The sequence below is a fragment of the Polypterus senegalus genome, chromosome 5 (genome assembly GCF_016835505.1).
Source record: "Polypterus senegalus isolate Bchr_013 chromosome 5, ASM1683550v1, whole genome shotgun sequence".
Classification (NCBI taxonomy): domain Eukaryota; kingdom Metazoa; phylum Chordata; class Cladistia; order Polypteriformes; family Polypteridae; genus Polypterus; species Polypterus senegalus.
The window spans coordinates 3,849,903-3,872,284 of NC_053158.1; the positions used below are offsets into that span (position 1 = coordinate 3,849,903).

The 22,382-nt window shown below is 43.1% G+C and overlaps 1 protein-coding gene across 2 annotated transcripts in view; it reads left to right on the forward strand.

The window, feature by feature from the left end:
* Nucleotides 1-7,398: 7,398 nt before the first annotated feature.
* Nucleotides 7,399-22,382, forward strand: part of mmp16b (matrix metallopeptidase 16b (membrane-inserted)) — a 182,205-nt gene continuing 167,221 nt past the window's right edge. The window contains exon 1 of one of the 2 annotated variants that reach the window (XM_039754293.1): nt 7,399-7,861. In XM_039754293.1, coding sequence (XP_039610227.1) covers nt 7,733-7,861 — 129 coding nt within the window. In that variant the 5' untranslated portion in view covers nt 7,399-7,732. The remainder of the gene's footprint in view (nt 7,862-22,382) is intronic. The other variant, XM_039754294.1, reaches the window with a different exon arrangement.

Consider the following 22,382-nt stretch of genomic DNA (forward strand, 5'->3'; position numbering starts at 1 on the left):
TTATAAACAAATTAAACTCTTTCACCAGGATAGATTTACCTGATTTACAAAAAATAATATCTCAATTAAAACCCTCCACCTGCGTCCTTGACTCGATACCAACAAATTATTTCAAAGAAGTATCAGGCGTGCTAATTGATGATGTTCTTGACATAGTAAATTCGTCATTAGATACGGGGGTCTTCCCAGACTGTCTTAAGACTGCTGTAGTTAAACCCCTACTTGAGAAACATCATCTCGACCCCTCGGCTCTTGAAAATTTTAGACCCATCTCTAACCTGCCTTCTTAAGTAAAGTTCTGGAGAAGGCAGTCATTATGCAGTTAAATGACCACCTAAATAAACATGCTATTCTTGATAAATTTCAGTCAGGTTTTAGAACAAATCACAGCACAGAAACTGCACTCGTTAAAGTAGTAAATGACTTGCGGGTAAATGCAGACAGAGGCCATTTATCTGTTCTCATCCTCTTAGATCTGAGTGCTGCATTTGACACCATTGATCACAATATTCTTAGAAATCGCCTTAGTCAATGGGTGGGCCTCTCTGGCACGGTCTTAAATTGGTTTGAATCCTACCTGACAGGGAGAAAATTTTTTGTTAGTTGTGGAATTACAACTCAAAGACACATGATATCCAATATGGTGTTCCACAAGGCTCTATCCTGGGTCCGCTGCTCTTCTCAATCTACATGCTTCCGTTAGGTCAGATTATCTCAGGGCACAACGTGAGCTACCACAGCTATGCTGATGACACACAGCTGTACTTATCAATAGCACCTGATGACCCTGATTCTATTGATTCACTAACACAATGTCTGACTTGTATCTCAGAATGGATGAATAGTAACTTTCTCAAGTTAAATAAAGAGAAAACTGAAATCTTAGTGATTGGCAATAATGGATACAATGAGGCTATTAGAAATAAACTGGATACATTAGGATTAAAAGTCAAGACGGAGGTAAAAAGCTTAGGGTGATTGTTGACTGTAATCTGAATTTTAAATCACATATTAATCAGATCATTAGGACAGCATTTTTTCACTTAAGAAACATAAGTAAAGTTAGACCTCTTATATCACTGAAAGATGCTGAGAAATTAGTTCAGCGTTTGTTTTCAGTCGACTAGATTACTGTAACGCACTCCTCTCAGGACTACCCAAAAAAGATATAAATCGTTTGCAACTAGTGCAGAATGCAGCTGCTAGAATCCTAACTAGGAAAAGAAAATCCGAACACATTTCTCCAGTTTTGATGTCACTACACTGGTTACCTGTGTCATTCAGGATTGACTTTAAAATTCTGCTTATGGTTTATAAAGCCTTAAATAATCTGCCCCATCTTATATATCGGAATGTCTGACACCTTATATTCCAAATCGTAACCTCAGATCCTCAAATGAGTGTCTCCTTAGAATTCCAAGAACAAAACTTAAAAGAAGTGGTGAGGCGGCCTTCTGCTGCTATGCACCTAAAATCTGGAATAGCCTGCCAATAGGAATTCGCCAGGCTGATACAGTAGAGCACTTTAAAACACTGCTGAAAACACATTACTTTAACTCTTTTAGGCGGATGTCGACTTTTGTCGACAGTAGAGGTTGAGGCGATAATCAGCTGTTAATGGCGACAAATCTCACTGTCACGTCGCAGGCATTCCCTCTGTGCTTGGAGGAATGCTAGACTCGTTGACTTCGGCAACTAATCCTAGCGTGTCGTGAGTTGCGAAATGTAAACAATGGCAAGATGGCATCGACATGTGACAAGGGAGCGGCGAGTGCAGAAAAACACTTCGGCAGACAATGTTTTGCGCATTATCGCGTTTTCAGAATCATTTTATTGACAGTGATCAGGAGATCGAGCAAGAGGTGACCGGCATCAGCTGATCAAACACCAGCTGATGCTGCGCCAGCGATCTGCTGCCAGTTGGCGCTTGGCGCAGCCGATGCATCACGGCAAGGTTGCGTGGGATAAATACACAGACATTGATCCGTTGAGCCGATCTGGCTGCTGGACTTCACAAGACGGCATGGCTTGCTGTTGGACACGACAGATCACCAGCTGCTGTACTTCAGGCTGCTCTCTCCTGATGCTGCTTTTCAGCTACCGTCAGGCGAGACAAACAGGTAGGCAGAGAAATCTTTTGAATCGCGGGCTGCGTTTGCATCACATTCTCATTTTCAAAGTGTAAACCCACAACAAAAGGCGAGATGAAGCGTGCTGTGGTATTACAAATAGAGATGGGACAGAACTGGTGATATAACTTCAGAGAGCATTGGTCCAAATGTGCTTTGTCCCTGGTGGCTTTGGACAGGTTATGCAGCATGGTGATAGATGCGTGCTGCTGCAAAGACAGTGCATGCAAGACAGTAACATTTGTCAAAAGTAAATATTTTTGTTGATTTGATATATTTACACAATTGCTTTGTGTTCTTTTTTAAAAATGTCAGTTTTGGAAAAATATTCAGCCCTGGGAGATAAGAAAAAACAAAAAATAGCCCTAAAAGAGTTAACATGGCCTTCTTATAACTTCACTTTAACTTAATCCTGATACTCTGTATGTTCAATTCATCATAATAACTATTCATGGTGGCTCTAAAATCCGTACTGACCCCTACTCTCTCTTCTGTTTCTTTTTCTGGTTTCTTCATGGCAGCCTGCCACCTCCACCTACTCAAAGCATCATGATGCTCCAACAATGATGGATGGATTAAAAGCCAGAAGTCTACGTGACCATCATCATCAAGTCCTTCCATGAGAACCCTAAATCCAAAGAGGACTGTTTCATTTATGTTAGGTAGAATGCCCAGAGGGACTGGGTGGTCTCATGGTCTGGAATCCCTGCAGATTTTATTTTTTCTCCAGCCGTCTGGAGTTTTTGTTTTTCTATCCACCCTGTCCATTGGACCTTACTCTTACTCTATGTTAATTAAGTTTACTTATTTTAAGTCTTTTATTTTTCTATTCTTCATTATGTAAAGCACTTTGAGTTACTTTTTGTATGAAAATGTGCTATAGAAATAAATGTTGTTGTTGTTGCAGAAAGGCATGAAAAATAAGGTTACTGAAATATTTATCAGTTGAGGAAAGGTTACAAAGCCATCTCCAAAACCATGGAGAAATCATGAAACAGGAGTAAATCTGCCCAGGAGTAGCCAGTCTATCAAAACTACTCCCAAGAATGCATAGAAAATGAATCTGTAACGTCACAGAAGAAGCCAGATGAACATCTAAGAAACTGCAGGCCTCTCCCAGCTCAGTTAATGTCAGTGTTCATGATTCCACCATAAAGAAAGTATCCATGAGAGAGCTGCAAGGTGAAAACCGAGAGAAACACACAGGCTTGTCTAACACTTGCCAGACAAATGCCATGTTACCCCAGAACTTCTGACTTCTGAGTCAAAAGCGGTGCAGTTACACCTCAACTTTCCACAGTAAGAACATCATAACTCAGAGGAGCCAAACATGGCAGTGGTAGTGTGATGGTTTGGAGATGCTTTGTTTCCTCAGGGCCTCGGTGACTTGCTATAATTGAGAGAAGACCTACTGAAGGAGACGGTCCAGTCATCAGACCAGGATCTGAGACTCAAGTGTGTACAGGTTATGTTATGGACAACGACAATGGACAGCGATCTGAAGAGCAACAGCAAGTCCACCTCTGAATGGCTGAAAAACAAAATCAAGGTTTTGGATCAGCCTGACCAGAACCCTATTGAGATGTTGTGGTGGGACCAAACATGGGCACTTCATAGTCGAAACCCCTTCAATGTGGCTTAATTATAACAATTCTGTAGAGGAGAGTGGACCACATTTTCTCCACCATAATGCTAAAGACTGGCCTCTAGTTACCTGAAGTGTCTGATTGCAGTTGTATTTTGCTGAGGGGTTACTGTTTTTCACATGGGGTTAGAGGCACTGGTGTACCTTTTTCCTTTAATAAATGAAATGATCATTTCAAAACTGTGCATCGTGTTTACTGGTCGTCTTTTGTATCAGGCTCAGTTTGCTTGGAGATCAGAAACAATAAGTGAAAACAGAGGAAATCAGGAAGGGGCAAATACTTATTCACGGTACTGTTTACGTATCAGCTGACATATTAAAATACATCCTATCTAAGGTACAACAACTTGTTGCATATGGCCGGTGTCACTGTACCCCAATCCTAACCTAATGTTGGCCAGTCGTGTGTGTTAACTGGCGGTGTCATGTGTAGCTGTTCATCTGTACGAGCCACCCGACTGCACTTCGCTTTTCTTCTCCTTCTCATTTACCTCTGTTGTTATTATTCTGAGATCCAGAAAGGAGAAAGACTGGCACAATCTGATTGGCCGCGGGCACTCAGGGGATTTATAATATTAGGAGCTGGATGCCAGCACCTGGCACACTTCCCTGAACCGCTGCATATCTCAAAGAAGAAATGTATGCAGAATGTGCTGACGAGGGAGCCTGGGAGTGTATGACTTGGCATTTTCACTTTATGCTTCAGGGTACACTCGTGTGTCAACTTCTATCAAATGGAAGTGTGCGGGTGGACTGTGTCTACAGACTGGCCATACCCCTCTGTTTATATACAGTACGTCAATATAAATGTCACTGACGCACATGACAAACTGGTACCCCACAAATTAGTTTACCATAAAAGAAAAAATATAAAGACTTTCATCCATCCATCCATCTTGAAATCAAACACACAAAGTTCTGAAGACCATCCCAGCAGCACGAGGCAGGAACCAACACTGGGTAGGATGGCAATGAAATTACAGAGGACAATCTGGAAACACCACAGGACAGGCCAATTGAATACTGTCAGAAGGAGGAAGACATATGATTAAATAGGGAGACAGACAGGAAAGGCGCTATATTTTAGAAAGGAAGATATAAAAAGCACTATAAAATAGATAGATGTGAAAGGCACTCTATAATAGATAGATGAGGTGATATTTTTACTTTATGCTTTAGTGCACCCTTGGGTGGGAACTTCACACAGATGGATGTAGGCAGCGGTGTGCTGTGTCTACAGAGTGGGCATGCCACTCTGCTTATGTACGTCAATTGAAATTAGTTTACCACAATACAAAAGTTAAAAAGACCGCCATCCGTTCATCCACCTTGAGACCAAAAGCACAAAGCGTTGAGGACCATCTCAGCAGCATGAGACAGGAACCAACGCTGGATGGGATGCCAGTCGGCCTCCGAGGAAATGAAGGAAACACCACAGCACAGGTCAATGGAGAGCTGGTAGCTGAAGGAACCTGTAAGGTTAAATAGATAGACAGATGTGAAAGGCACTATATAATAGATAGATAGATAGATAGATAGATAGATAGATAGATAGATAGATAGATAGATAGATAGATAGATAGATAGATAGATACTTTATTACTCCCAAGGGGAAATTCACAAAAAAAGAAAAGTTGACTACTTGAATAGATGAGTCTCGGAGTGTAAAAATCCATGTCAAGTAGTAAAAATAGTAAAAAGTGTCCAGGGAGCGATTCCACATAAAAGAAAGTGGTAGAAGTGATCAATGAATTGAGAAAAAGAAAATATGAAAATATCGATAAAAGATAAGATAGATAGATAGTCATAGATAGATGATAGAAAGGCTAGATAGATAATAGGAAAGGCAGACTAACAGATAGATAGATAGATAGATAGATAGATAGGTATGAAAGGCACTATATAATAGATAGATAAATATGAAAGGTGCTATATAATAGATAGATAGATAGATAGATAGATAGATAGATAGATAGATAGATAGATAGATAGATAGATAGATAGATAGATAGATAGGGAAGGCGCTATATTATTGATAGTACTTCATTTGTCCCAAGGTGAACATTGATCTTATCCATAAATGGCCACACTTTCTTGTTGACTTCTTCTTTCCATCAATGCAGACCCCCGGGTGCCCCCTGTTAATTCTTCATGTGCCCCTCCACTTATCCTGTACACAGCTCATTCCCCACACACTCACACATAACAACATCCTGAGCCCAAAGTGTAATTCACCGCCATCTTTAACAGCTGCGAGCTTTTCCTAGTAACGTGAGTTTTGGCTTCTGAAGTTGGGGGGTACAGGGGCATGGGGGCCGATCACCTCCAACCCCCCATTCACATCCAGCCATTCCTAATGTTCCTGTTTTACAAAGGAGGTCTTCAAAGGCTTTCTTCAAGTGATTTTAATGAAGACTTTGATTTTTAATACATTTGTAGACTTTTTTACTTCTTTAATTGTGAATTATTGAGGATAAATTGATGGCCGAAAATGACACATTTATCAATCTCCAAGACAATAAAATGTACAGAAAGTGATCGGGTCTGAAGACTTTCTCAGACCACTGTACATATGACTGTTTTACACATATAAACGAAAGGTTAAAAAAGCCTTGTCCACCACCGCATCTACTCCAATCCCACTTAACTCCGAAGTGGCCCAGCCCGACTCTTAATGGGCGTTTAAATTGCCACCTTCCGTCTAGTTGTCGCAGAGAATCGCCTCAGATGACTCCCGTGCATTGCAGTGCGCGGTTAGGAAACAGTGCCCTCTCGTGGCCAACTGCCAGGATATCGCGCAGGGGATCATGAAGGGAGGTGGAGGGGGTTAGGGAACTCGGGGGGGCAATCCAAGCAATTCGGTCAACAGAAGGCGCCGTTTTAATGAATCGCGTCCAGCTAAAGGAGGCGCACACGCACGCGCACGCACGCCGACGGGCACAGACGAGCATTCATGTACGTTATTATTAGGGGCATGGACATCATTTTTTTACTCATACGGATACTTAAAATAATCAGCTTATCGTTCTTGGCTGGCGCTCAAAAATAAAGGACCTCGTCTGACCCGTGTAATCCTCTGATCACTTTCCATTTTTTTAGTGTATAAGCTCACTTCACTTTCTCGCTTTTCTTTTGCTTTTGTTTGCGGATGGTTTAGCCTGATGGATAATACCTTGCATGCCATCACTCCAGATCACTCTTTCCCTTCAGCCCATCCTTATTAGCTGTTTCGATTTGATATTATTGTGTGTATGTGTGGTCCTAATGGGACAGTCGACTCAATCCATGAAGCGAAGTCGGGAGAGTTCGGCCAGCGTCATCATTTATTTAATCCCTTGCCTCTATAGTATGGAGAAAGAGACAGAGGGAGGGATTGGCTTTCTCTGTTATTTGATGAGAAGCAACGGGCACGAGGGCTTCGTTTAAATTTGGGTTAGGGAGGTGGTGTGGGAGTGGGGGTGGAGTGCAAATCATAGAGAGCGCGCGCGCGTGTCCCCGAGAAAGACAGCGCGCGAGCTGGCGAGAGAGCAAGCGAGAGAGAGAGAGAGAGAGAGAGAGAGAGAGAGAGAGAGAGAGAGAGAGAGAGCCGCGCGCGCATGCGTAACTGCTGCAGCGCCGGATGAAAATGACCAGCTTTGCCCACGGAGCGAGGGAGGCGAGCTAAATGTGAGTGAACACGGCGGCGATCTGCAACACCCCCCTCCCACCCCACCCCCCCTTCAAAACACAGCGTATTTCCATATCGTGTCCTCACTGGAACTACTCTTTTCATTTCTTCCTCAGCGAGCTTCCTTGTTTTTATTTTTTAATTTTTTTCCCCATTTTTTGGTTTTTATGCTTTTGATTTTTTTTCCTCTTTACATCGTGTGTGTTTTCTTCTCAACAAATGCTCGGTTCAACGTGAAACACGAGGATTGTATTCTTCGTTTTGCCTCATTGACAACAATAAGGGATCACTATGATTTTATTTCCATTTCATATCAACAGACGGCTGCATCCCCTTTTTCTCTCGGGGCCGTTTTCCTTGCAAACGTTGCTTTGGATTTTATGCACAGTCTGTGGAGAGGAGCAGCATTTCAATGTTGAGGTAAGGACCGTCCACTTGGGTTATTGAAAACTGTGTGTTTATTGTGTCGAGGAATTGCACCGAACATGGAGAACATTGCATCTCGCAGTCACGCGAGCTTTCGGTCCTGGTAGTTTAGCACTATAAATGAAAGGACGGGTCAGCGGGACCGGCAAAGGCGGCTACTTTCAAAAACCGGGATCCCTAAAACTTCATGGCAGCCAATCAATCCGCTGCTGAGTGTGGAGGCACGCCAGCCTCAGACTTTACTATATAGCGCCTTCAGCAGTAAGTCCGTTATTTTTATTTGATTGTGTGAAGTGCCCGACTTGAAAGACTTTCTACGAAAGATTGCGAGATTTTCTAGTTGAGCGTGCTGTTTGTTTATGGAAGATCGGGCTTTGGAACAATCGAATCCCCGAAAATAAAGTCAGTAATCACGACCGAGTCAAGAGGAGAAGACGGGCATTTTCGAGGAAACGAAGCCCTTTGTGTGACTCGCGGTGGAGGAAAAGTTTAATCTGCGCGTCTGTTTCATCTCCCGAGCCTGCTATTTAAGTAATGGGCAAGTTCCGGCTGTTCTGAATGGAAACGGCCAGCCGTCAGGAAGCGCTGGCGATCGGGGGGCTCCTCCGTTACAATAATCGGGCAGGTCACACAAAGTTCACGTGGCGTACGCGCGAGGTGGCACCGCAAAACGGCCGGTGGAGTCGAGCGGTCACGAGAGAGAAGGCACCTCGCGGCAAGCGGAGTCCGACAGGCAGAAGTGGGGAAGAAAGAGAAAGGGGGCGTTCGGGGGTCCGTAGACACGTAGGTCGAGCGAATAAAGCATAGATTTACAAGTCATCGTCCCCTCAAGTCGCGAACACAATACTCTCTTTTTATCATATGCAACGCCCGTCTACATTCCTCCCGGTGCCCTTCTTGTTGCGGTTGCAATGCAGTTTAAGCAGACTCGAATAATGCCATCCTGTGCGTTGAACCCACAGCCGCAGGGACTGAAGTCCGAAGCCTTAACCACTACACCGCTCTGTCTGTCTAGTGCCTTTCATATCCATCATCTGTAGTGTTTTTACATTTCTATGTATCTATCATTTGTGTAGTGCCGTTCAAATCTGTTATCTTGCGATTTACCTTCGATGTATTTTTAAATAGTGTCTCTCTATCTGTCGACGGTATTATGCCTTTCACATGCAGTTTGTATTTTTAGTTTAAAAATAGTGATAGGCATGCGTAACTGTGTGTTCTGAGAACAAAAAGATTCAAACTTTTCCAACACCGTTAACATTTACACATTTTCACGGACATTAATTTGGAAACGCTGAGATGAGACAGGGAGTCTTTAGCCCAGCTATCAATTATATAGATTTGCATTTCAAATCTACCGACCCGTACAAGTTTTATAGAGCCTTTCATATCAATATCTATCTATCTATCTATCTATCTATCTATCTATCTATCTATCTATCTATCTATCTATCTATCTATTTAGTGCCCGTCCGTCTGCCCGTCTATCTCTTATCTAGTGCCTTTTAAACTCGCTTTCCTTCTATCTCTGGGTGCAAGTCACTCTTTCTGTTTCATGTGCTCACCTGGAGAGGCTGCCCATGAACTCTAGCCATCCATGTCAGAAAGCATCAGCCTACCTGATTAAGCTAAAGGGGATGCCCTCTGCCCAAGTGAGGAAGCGGACTTCTAAACTGCAGCTGTGAGGGTCTCCTACACATACCTCTTTATTCAGCCTTGGTGCCCTTCTGCACACTATCTGTTATATCATGCTGTTCATATCTGCCTATCATAGAGTGTCTTTCACTTATGTTATGTTATATAATCCTTCTTGTATATTACATGTATCCAGTATTATTATTATTATTATTATTGACTACCTGATGCCTTTATCCTAGGTGACATAAATAATTTGTGATACAATTTGTTACATTTTTTGTTTGTTTTTTCAATTGTAAACCGGGCAGGTGAAGTGAATTGTTTTAGGTCCCACCATGTCAGTAGAAAGATTTGAAGTCCTTAACCACTATGCCATATTGCATTCCATATAGTACAGCGGTTCTTGTGTCTATTCTTATATATATATATATATATATATATATATATATATATATATATATATATATATATATATATATATATATATATATATATATATATATATATATATATATATGCATGTCTTTCAATTCTTTAATAGTGCCTTCATGCATATTAATCTTTGTTATAGAGTGCCTTTTATGTCTGTGTGTTATATAGCACCTTTCACATCTACACATCAAATAAATTATACAAAGTGCCTTTTATATTGATCTCTTGTTATATAACACTTTTCATGTCTATATTAGTTATTATATAGTGCCTTTCATTTCTGTGTGTGTAATATCTATCTATCTATCTATCTATCTATCTATCTATCTATCTATCTATCTATCTATCTATCTATATTATACAGTGCCTTTCAAACTATCTATCTATCTATCTATCTATCTATCTATCTATCTATCTATCTATCTATCTATCTATCTATATTATATAGTGCCTTTCACACTATCTATCTATCTATCTATCTATCTATCTATCTATCTATCTATCTATCTATCTATCTATCTATCTATATTATATAGTGCCTTTCAAACTATCTATCTATCTATCTATCTATCTATCTATCTATCTATCTATCTATCTATCTATCTATCTATCTTATATAGTGCCTTTCACACTATCTATCTATCTATCTATCTATCTATCTATCTATCTATCTATGTCTGTGGTTTATTTAAATGAAGTTGTCCTGAGGTGGTTATTGCTGCCTGCTGGTTTGCGCCCCAGAGCTCCGATTCCCACTGTCTGTCATCATCATCATCATCATCATCATCATAATCGTCATCGTCAGCACGTGTTTTCCCGCTGGCCGGCCAGCCCGTGTGCGTGGTGTCAATTCCGGTGTTGTGATTACCGAGCGGTGTTTCCGAGGATGTGACTGAGTTTCCACTTTTCTTTGTCTCCGTGTCTCTCTCTGTCTGTCTCTGCCTCTTTCGTTTCTAAGTAATGAGCACCTCTAATGCGATGAGATCGTTCAGCAGCAGATGCTCTCAGAACCTGAGCTCGCTGCTCGAGTCTGTAATTTGAAACCTCGAGATAACATCAGTTAATAAATAATGCCTGACTTATGGGGCACGGCTGAGAGATTCTGCATAGTGTGGCTGGGAGATACGGAGAGCCGAACTTGGCTTCTCAGTCGTGCGTTCACACGTCTTATATGCAAAGCTCAACTTGCAGCTGTTTTCGTGTGGCTTTCTTAAGCTGGTTTTGTAAAGCATGGAAATAAAAAAAAAGTGCAAGACCTCAACTTGAAATCCTTAAGCCTGCCCTACTTTTATCAGGAAAGAAGTCCACGGCTCAGGAGGACACAGCGGCCTGGCTGCCTTCTGCTGAGGACCTGCACGACACTCACTGATGGAGAAAAGCAAGCAGGACCATTAGTGAGCTTGGCCATCCTGCTCGCCGCTCTGCTCAGGCCTCCGTACGGCAGCAGTGGCACTCACGGCAGTGGAGTCGGGGGCAGCGTCAGTGTACGGGACATGAGGGAGCAGAGGAGTGTGTGTGTGCGCGTGTGTGTCTAAACATATATAAGGAAATACTAGCAAATACACTGCATAGATATCCACCTTAATAAAAGGATACGCTATGTCTGTGTCATTCCAACAGATGGCAATTTAAAAACATTTGTAGTGATACATTTTATTACCTTTACCTATTTACCTGTGTAAATGAAGATATGAAGATCAAATCTTACCTTCCATGGGGTATAGATACTTGTTTATGTGTGTGTGTGTGTGTGTGTGTGCATGTATATATATATGTATATATATATATATATATAGTATAGGTAGATAGATAGATAGAGTGCAAGGCACTATATAATAGATACTATCATTGTCTCTGCCCTTGTGAGTTGAGAATCTGTTCATTTTGAGTCCAAATTGGATTCCAGAATTGCAGTAACTCCTTGCTGAGATGTCGCTGTGAGTTCTATCATGAGTGACTCGGCCTCTTAGTTCAAGGTGCACAATCTGTAGTGCTTAAATTAGGGAGAAAAGCCGACAAAGCAGGAGTTAAACAACATCAACCACCCTTTATTACTCCTTGTGTTATGCTGCTCTTCCACACTCGATTAGGACTCATCCAACACCGCCCGCTAAAGTCCACAATACTCCTATGAAAATTACAGTAGACGGACTGTTTGGATGTTCACTTGCTCTGAACCAGAAGTTGGCACTGGGGTGCAAAGTGTAGTGCAAATGGAAAAAAAAAACCACTGGAACACCCAGGGTCAAAATTAGGGGCTTCTGTCTTGTCCATATGGTCCTAGAGAGCAACTGCACAAAACTTGTCCTATAGGATTGTATGGGGAGCTGACAGACAGACATTTAATTTTAGATAGATAGATAGATAGATAGATAGATAGATAGATAGATAGATAGATAGATAGATAGATAGATAGATAGATGTGAAAGGCACTATATAATTGATAGACAAAGTGAAAGGCACTATATAACGGATATATAGATAGATATATAAATGTAAAAGACACAATATAATAAATAGACAGATAGATTTGAAAGTACTATATAATAGATAGATAGATAGATAGATAGATAGATAGATAGATAGATAGATAGATAGATAGACAGATGGATAGATAGATGTAAAAGACACAATGCACCTGCACTTTATCAGTGAAGCCCACCACAGGGTGCACATTTGGGACTTGGCACAGGTGCTCACCGTTGTGCCCCCTGCTGGGTTTAGTCTGAGACATTTTGCTTTTTTTTTTTTCTTCATTGACTACTCCTGCACTTTTTTCCACTTCAGGCAGCGCTGGGTGGAGAGAAACACAACAAGTGAGCCATTTGTGCAGGTGTGCCCACCATACCGACCCACCACAGATGTTCTCTTCCACATTCAAGTACATTTGATCTTTAATGAAGTGAAACCCCGGAGTGCTGATCTCCACTGAGCTAAAGATGGGAGTTCTGGTGTTTCGTGTTTTGGAGGGGGAATGCTTACTGTGTGCGGGTGACCACTTTCTGCTTTATATTTGCAGTTAGGGTGGCAGAACGGTGCAGTAAGGAGAGCAGGGTTCATGTCCTGTGTGCTGTGTGTGGAGTTTGCATGTCCTCCCTGTGTCCACTTGGCAGTCACTCCAGTGTCTTCTTAGTTTAGGTGGATTGGTGACATTTAGTTGTCCCTCCTGTGTGTGTGTGTGTGTGTGTGTGTGTGTACTCATTCTGTCCTGAGATTGTTCCTAGGATAAGGACAGGCTTCAGACCCCCTGCGTGAACAAGTCACCCCCCTTGAGGATTAAACGGTGTTAGATAATCCTGTGGTCTAAATATATTTTTTCAAAGGTGCACTTTATAAGACCCCTGTAAGAACAACAGGGTTGAAACACAGAGAAGTAAATCTTCCACAAACGGTTTCTGTCTCCTCAGGGTCAATAAATTTCAAGATGACACCCTCAGATTTGCCCATCCGCATACACACTGTGTGTTACGATCCGCACTGATATCAAAGACAGAAGCGCAACAGCTGGAGAAACAGAAGCAAACACCTGGAAAGACGTTTTAGATCCCAGAGACGTGGGACGTCCGTGTTAAGACGTTCGCTTGTGACTGAAGCTGCCAAGAAAGAAAGCATCCCTAGAAAGCGCAGCTGCTGCCCCCTGTGGCTACAGCGCCATGTACTGTGCTTACATGGCACATCCACAAAATGCCAGGGCACCTCCAGGAGGTTTCAGCTTTGACTTTAAGGGCTTTAGTACCTTCCATTATTCTGAGAAAGAGCTCTAAGTTGTTAATCGGTTACTTGTTCCCTGAAAAAGGACTTTTTGTATGACTGTGAAATATTATAAATAAGTTTTCGGCTTTTGGTAGTTTACCACTTACCTTTGTACCATGTCAGGTTAATTCAATGGACTGCTTACATTAAAATTTCAAAACAGGAAAAATGAGGGTGTAGTATAATATTTGACTGTGTGTGTGTGTATCCACCTTAATTCAAGGATCAGTGTCTGTCTGTCTGCGTCTCCATCATTCCAGAAGATGGCGCATCTCAAACATTTTTAGTAATAACTTGCGTTGTGTTTGTCATTCCAACAGGTGGCGCATCACAGACAATTAAAATTGGCATAAGATTAGTAAAATTGTTGTGTAATAAGTGATCTGTGTGTTTTGTTTTTTTTTTTTAATAAATAATCGGGTCCTGAGAGTGTGCAGGCTCAGAGCGGGTGCAGGTGGGCACATGATGGCGCCACTTCGGTTGTCTGATCGCACATTCACGTGCTAATGGGAGCGCCGCATTCACACCTTGGAGTGGGCTGACGGTCACGTCTCCTCCCAGTCAAGCTAATATAAGAGGAGCCTGCATGGCTGAGTGGGAGAAAAAAGAGATAAGGAGCAGCGAAAAGAAAGAAAGAAAGAAAGAAAGAAAGATGGGCAGACATCGGAAGATTCCCGCGTGCAGACAGCCAGGTAAAGGGCCTTACAAAGTAGCGTAAGGGTGATGCTTGGGTGATGCTGAAGACACCCACTCCAACTGAGCATTTTGGAGTCACTGGAGTGGCCTGATGCCCGATCTCTTGTGAAGGCTGAGGAGTGGCACCAAGAGTTGGCACCCTGCTGGGAGCCTGTGAGATGGTAGGGACCCAAGCCTGTGGAATAAGGTGGGCTTCGCCTGTCAGAAGGACATCTCGTGTGGCTGCAGGATCCCGTGCGGGTTAAGCAGCAGAGACTTTGGTTTGAGAACAAATGCACCAGGGCTCGTGAGTTTTTAAAAGAACAGATTCCTGTCTGTGATTTTCAGCCTCGTTTTAACGAAACAGAATAATTGCTATTTGGGTGTTTTAACTTCTTTATTTTTGTGGATTATTTATTTATTTATTGACAAGTAATTGGATACACTGCCGTGTTTGGCCTTTATGAGTGATATAAATGAAAGCACTTTTTTTGTGCACCTAGCCCTTTGCTGCATGTGTGTGTCCTTGTTTACCTGGCTTATCTCGGCTCTTCACTATTGATAGTTTGGGTTCAAAAAGCTCCCAGATACAACAGGGAGCGGGGAGCCAAGCCAAACCTACAAACGATGCTAATGTTTGAGATGTAACATTTGTTGCAATGACAAATGCATTACATTTTTAATTACTAGAAATGTTTGGTATGCACCATCTGTTGGAATGCAGTGCATATGTTTCTGTTATGAGTTATTTGGTATGGAGTTTGTAAAATCAGCAGATAAATCTAACTGCAGACCACAATAGGTATAACTTAGGTGACATAATGCCCACAACATCACCGTCTCACAGCCCCTTAATCTTACATATAGTGTAACTGGGGTAACATGAGTGCTTCATGACTGATGCTGAGGTGCTACATGACTGACCTTACAGGTGTTGTGGGCTGCAATTGCACTCTTTTGAAAATCAGTGTCAATGTTTGTGGTGGGCCATCTGTTAGTATGAGAGATGCAACATATTTTATTACTAGAAATGTTTGAGATGGGGTGGCACGGTGGTGCGGTGGTAGCGCTGTTGCCTCGCAGTTAGGAGACCCGTGTTTGCTTCCCGGGTCCTCCCTGTGTGGAGTTTGCATGTTCTCTCCGTGTCTGCGTGGGTTTCCTCCCACAATCCAAAGACATGCAGGTTAGGTGGATTGGCGATTCTAAATTGGCCCTAGTGGGTGTGTTTGGGTGTGGGCCCTGTGGTGGGTTGGCACCCTGCCCAGGATTGGTTCCTGCCTTGGGCCCTGTGTTGGCTGGGATTGGCTCCAGCAGACCCCCGTGACCCTGTGTTTGGATTCAGCGGGTTAGGGGATAGATGGATGTTTGTGATGCACCATCTGTTGGAATGCAGTGTATAATGTTTCTGTTATATGTTCTTTGGTACTGAGTTTGTAAAAACTGGAGATGGGTCTAACTGCAGTCACAGGTATGACTTAGGCCATGCAATTCACTCAACATCAGATAACACTCTCACAGCCCCTAATCTCAAGCATAGTGTAACTGGGTGCTTCATGACTGATGCTGAGGTGTTACATGACTGACCTTATAGGTACTGTGGGCTGCAATGGCACTCTGTTGAAAATCAGTGTCAGTGTTTATGATGGGCCATCTGTTAGAACGACAGATGCAATTCATTTTATTACTATATGTTTGTTATGCACCATCTGTGGGAATGCAGTGCATGTGTTTCTGTTATATCTTATTTGTTATGGAGTTTATAAAATCAGGAGATAGGTTTAACTGTGGACCCCAATAGTTATGACTTAGGTCATATAATGTCCACAACATCACAGTATGCCCACAATATCAGTCATTAGGTGCCCTCTGAGTCGGGTAACCCTCCCACAGCCCCTAATCTCAAGTACAGTACAGTGTAACTGGGCATTTCATGGGTGTTTCATGACTGATGCTGAGGTTTTACATGACTGTCCTTGTACGTATTGTGTGCTTCAATTGCACTCTGTTGAAAATCAGTGTCAATGTGTGTGATGCACCATCTGTTGGAATGACAAATGCAATGCATTTCATTACTACAAATGTTTGTGATGTGCCTTCTGTTTGAGACACACAGGTACACAGACACTTATCCTTCTGTTAGGGCGGGTGGATTAGTCAGACCTTCTTAATTCAAATGTGGGTCATGGAGGGTGACCACCAGGTTACCACCTAGTTTTCCTAAATGGTACACCTGGCCATGTGTGTGGGAAACACTGCAATTATTCAGGAAGTTTTAACAGTATGAATAGCAGCAGCCTCTTACTGCCACGAGTATAAACGTTTATCGTTCATCTCACTCTCCATCCGTTCTATTTAATTCTCATCCATTGAGGATCCTCCTCTCTTTCTTCCATTTTAGCGTTCCTACTGGGAGAGATCAGCACTGGCGTTCTCTTCATGGGGACGTTCAACATGAAGGCTCTGACCACAATGACCCTAACATTTGAATACAAACCAGGAGGTCTGAAACTTGAAAGTACCCCTCATGAGAAGGACCCTTGGGGGTCACAGTGGACCTGTCACTGTCCACACCCAGACAGTGGGTGATCGCAAGGTCAAGGGAGGCTCTGCTTATGCTTTGTAACGCCTCATCTGGAGTACCGTGTGCACTTGTGGTCTCCATCTATATATATAATTCACTAAGGCAAGACAACCATGGAAAGCATGCCGGAAGGGGCGGGGATTCACTAAGCCGCCGACAAGTGAGACACCTATGGCGCACACAGGAAGGAGCCACGCCCACCAACTCCAAGCCCATTGGATATGACGACGACTCGCAGGGCCACGCCCACCAACTCGGACGCGACGACACAGAAAAAATGGTGTCATTTATATTCATCTGTCGTAGAGGCCACATGCAGTGCAGGTCAGGTTAATGTCATGTGCACGTCATGCACCTCCGAGCTACGCTGACTGTTCATAGAGGCGTGTTACTCGCGGAGGTTAATCGCCATATGCAGCGTGTGAAACGGTTTGCGAGGGGGATCCCATGGGATCATTAAAACAATCCTTTACAACTGAGGTTAAAACACAATGAAGTAAGCAGTCTTTAAAAACCGAGTTTTCGTTACGACGCATGACCGCGTGCACCATAGAAAACTGTTTTACACGCTACATACAGCAATTCGCATCCGCGACAAACATTCGTCTTCTTAGATGCACTTTGTTCACACCGCCCTCCTACCTCGCTACTACCGTGGTCGGGTGTCTTGGTGGATTATATATAGAAAGGCAGCCAAAACCGCACAGAGCAATGAAAAGTCTAGAGTTCCATCTTTTCATTCTCATTCTGTTGTATCCTCAAACCCTCCCTTTTTGAACAACTGTGTCTTTCCAGAAGTGTTCAACCATCATTAAATAATTATGCGGTGTTTGTTATGCCGCGGGTTCACTATTGTGTTGTATTTTGCTCTCTCCAGAGTTCCATCTTTTCATTCACTTACTGTTGTATTCTTACACCAACCCATTTTAGACATCCGTGTGTTTCCAGAAGTGTTTAGCATTCAATAAATAATTACTGTATGCATGACATTGAGCGTGTGTCGACCTGGCATGGGTAAGCCATTGAACCCCATTCGGGCTGCAAACCGTGGAATTCCCACTAAGTGCGACTCCTACGCTCCCACTTGTTGCGTCCCAACCCTTTGTACACACCGCCCTCCCACCTCGCTGCTACCGTGGTCGGGTGTCTTAGTGGATTATATATAGAAAAGCAGCCAAAACCACACAGAGCAATGAAAAGTCTACGTGAGTCACAGGTACATCTGAACTGTATGAAGACGACGACTCAAGTGGCGAGTTGGAGGTGGGCACATGAGCGGGCACTGCATACTGAACGAGAAATCAGCAGACTAGCATGACGGAGGGAGCTGAATGGACGTCCTTCTCCTCTCCTCCCGTTCTAACCTCTGCGCCGTGCACCCCCATCCCTCTGTCTGGCAGGAGAAGGCGCGAGGACGGTCCGCCTGTTTTCAGTCACTTCAGACGATTGTGTGTTGGTTCGTTCCGTGCATTGTTACAATGTTGCTTTTCTTGCTGATTTATGACATTACCGATTTTTCAAATGTTACTTTTCTCCCTGTGCTTAAAAATCATTAAAAAACCGGCCTGATTATGCGGCATATGTAGGCCGCGGGTTGGCTAGTATTAAATAAAAGACATAGCAGCACTTGAGGAAGTCCAGAGGAGAGCGGCTAGATAGGCGAATTCTGGGCTGAGAGGCCTGACGTTGAAGGAGTTGAGCTTGAGGTTAAGCAAACTGAGATTACGTCCAGTGGTTGCCAGTTGTTAGTTCTGCAACAATACGCTGGCACACAGCTGGAAAGTCATTAAGGGTAAATTCTGCACAAACGTTAGAAACTTTAAAGAACTACAGACATGTGGAATGAATTAGTAGGTGGTGGGGAGCAGAGCAGGACTTCCGGGACCTTCACATCTCGAGTTTTATGAACTGCATGGAGGAGCTTTGTTTGGCTGGACAGCCTGCTCTCATCACATTTCTCCTAACGTTCTCACATAGCGTGACCTGCAGGGGGCGCACCAGCTGCCCAGACCTGACACAGACAGACCCCAGGCACAATGGGAAACGCTTCTCCCTCGCACCCCACAGCAGCTCAGTACAAAGCACGAATAAACACTGGTCCACCTTTTCTTTTCCTTCTCTCTCTCTCTCTTCTTCTTTGCCTCCACTCTTCCTCTGACAAGTTTCATCTCTCTCTCCCTCTCGACTCCTTCTATTCAGAAGCCCAGGAGTACTTCCAGTGTGCGTGTAATTGTGGCCCGGGAGGCCTATGTAAAAAAAGGGCACAGCAGTTCCTGGTGCACCCCTCTTGGGTGGCACCCCCCAGAACTCAACATGGCAGTGTGGCGGTGTGGGTCGGCCCCACGCTGCTGGGAACCACTAGGAGCCTGTTGAACCCGCCACCGCCATTTCTGAGCCAGCTTATGAAGAACACGGGGAAAGTGCACAAGCAAGTCCAAAGTGTTCAAAAAGTGCTGTGCCCAGTTAATAAATAATATTAAAATAATCCATATAATAATAAATAATCCGAAAAAGCAAAGGTTAAAATCAATCCATAACCAATCCCTTAAAAACGAGGTCCTTAAACCTTAAAGCCACGAACCTCGGTGCAGTCCTTCAAAACGGGCGTCTCCTTGGCTTATCCCAACGTGGGCTCTTGAAGCCAAAGAGATGCCCATCTAACAGTTCAGCCCACCTTCAGTGCTGCTCCTAGGGTCGGGCACCTCTTGTAAGCCCCTCTGGCTCCAGGCAGGGCACTCCATTGAGGGTCCGACTCCCACTGCCAGGCTTGAATCCTTGTGGTCCATGGCACCGCCCACTTAACGCCTCTGTCACTCCCCTGCAGCCATGATGCCCCTGTCTCGGGTGAGTTGCTACGACTGAACAGCAGCATTTCTGCCACTCCATCTCCCAGGTCACTCAGCTGAAGTGGCTGTCAGCCCCTGGGCACCATTCACACCTCCCTCGAGGAGCTGTCTGCCTTCTCCGCCTCTGATTGGCTCCCTGGCACCGGACCCCTCTGCCTCCTGCCTTCCCTCTCTGTCTATCTTTTTTCCATTCTTTCTGAACTGATGATTGTCTTTTTCACCTTTCATTGTTATAAGGCTCCGTGGGCACAGTGTCCAAAGCCAATGAAGCAGCTGAGAAAGTGCCCACCTTGACGTGCAGGCGTATTTTACCCTAATTACGTCACCAACTCCCCTCATACCCATGGAATAATGAGCCAAACGATTCATTTTTTTTTTTTTTTAGACGGAGCTGACAAATACCAATTTCTATACAGCCCTATGGGAATCTAAAGGAGCCGTTGCAAATTCAAAAATGCATTGGTACACTTACTCTATGCATAAAATTTTTATTTTGTAGAAAACACCCATACTACTAATTTTAGTTCTTAATATCTTTTTATTTTGGCCCTATCTATCCAAATATTCAAATTCAAAAAATATCTAACATTTTACATATCCTCGTATTTTATTGTTTTGATACCTAATGAGGGTTCCCATATAAAGAATATCCCTCATTGGTCAAATTATCCCACTTTCAATTGTAAATAAATCTTAGATAGCAATTCTTTTTATTAAATGGATACTCAAAGGACACTATCAGCAGATTATAAGAACTATACTCCAAATGCTGTTATTATTATTAATTCCAATACTAAAAAATTCCTTTCAAGAACTAGGGGTCAGGTTCTAAAGGTTAGGGCTTGGCAGGGTCACCTGACTCAATGGGCATTTTGTGACTGATGCTGTGGGCATTTCCTGAGCTATGCCAATAGGTATTGCAGGCTGCAATTAGGTGTTTCTCACTGAAACAGCAGTTGTGCTCTTCGCCCCCTACAGGACATTTACAGTAAGAGATGGCTAACCTGCAGAATCAGAATTGTTAAATAATAATAATAAGAAGAAGAAGTAATCTTCTTATATAATGTGCTACCGTGGTGTCTATTTGTCTGTCCAGGATTTTAAATCACTTGTAGCTCACAAACCATTTGCTCTCTTGATATGATGAAGTCATATGAAAAAGTTTGGTTTGGTTAACCCTAACCCTAACCCTAACCCTGAATCTTCAGATTTTTGTTTCTCATTGGCTGAGCTGTCAAAGTATCAACTTCCTTTTAATATCTGACATGCCTTATGGACACAGTAGGATTTCAGCAGTGACATTAAGTTTATTGGATTAACAGAAAATATGCAATATGCATCATAACAAAATTAGACAGGTGCATAAATGTGGGCACCCAACAGAGATATGACATCAATACTTAGCTGAGCCTCCTTTTGCTCCTTTGAGCCTCCAGATGCTGTCCTCCTATAGCCTGTGATGAGTGTCTGGATTCTGGATGGAGGTATTTCTGACCATTCTTCATACCAAATCTCTCCAGTTCAGTTCAATTTGATGGACAGCCTGCTTAAAATCATCCCATAGATTGTCGATGATATTCAAGTCAGGTGACTGTGATGGCCATTCCAGAACATTGTACTTCTCTCTCTGCATGAATGCCTTTGTAGATTTCAACTGTGTTTTGGGTCATTGTCTTGTTGGAATATCCAACCCCTGCTTAAGTAACTTCAACTTTGTGACTGATGCTTGAACATTATCCTGAAGAATTTGTTGATATTGGGTTGAATTCATCCGACCCTCGACTTTAACAAGGGCCCCAGTCCCTGAACTAGCCACACAGCCCCACAGCATGATGGAACCTCCACCAAATTTGACAGAGGTAGCAGGTGTTTTCTTGAAATGTGGTGTTCTTCTTCCGCCATGCAAAGCGCTTTTTGTTCTGACCAAATAACTCCATTTTGTCTCATCAGTCCAAAGCACTTTGTTCCAAAATGAATCTGGCTTGTCTAAATGAGCATTTGATACAACAAGCGACTCTGTTTGTGGCGTGAGTGCAGAAAGGGCTTCTTTCTCATCACCCTGCCATACAGATGTTCTTTGTGCAAATTGCGCTGAATTGTAGAACGATGTACAGATACACCATCTGCAGCGAGATGTTCTTGCAGGTCTTTGGAGGTGATCTGTGGTTGTCTGTCACCATTCTCACAATCCTGCTCATATGCCACTCCTGTATTTTTCTTGGCCTGCCAGACCTGCTGTGTTGGTTTAACAGCAACTGTGCCTGTGGCCTTCCATTTCCTGATTCCATTCCTTACAGTTGAAACTGACAGTTTAAACCTCTGAGATGGCTTTTTGTAGCCTTCCCCTAAACCAGGAGACTCAACAATCTTTGTTTTCAGATCTTTGAGAGTTGCTTTGAGGATCCCATGCTGTCTGTCACTCTTCAGAGGAGAGTCAAAGGGAAGGAAGCACAACTTGTAATTGACCACCTTAAATACCTTTGACCACTCATGATTGGACACTCCTGTCTATGAAGTTCAAGGCTTAACGAGCTCATCATACCAAGTAATCAGCATTGAGCAGTGACAGGCATTCAAATCAGCACAATGA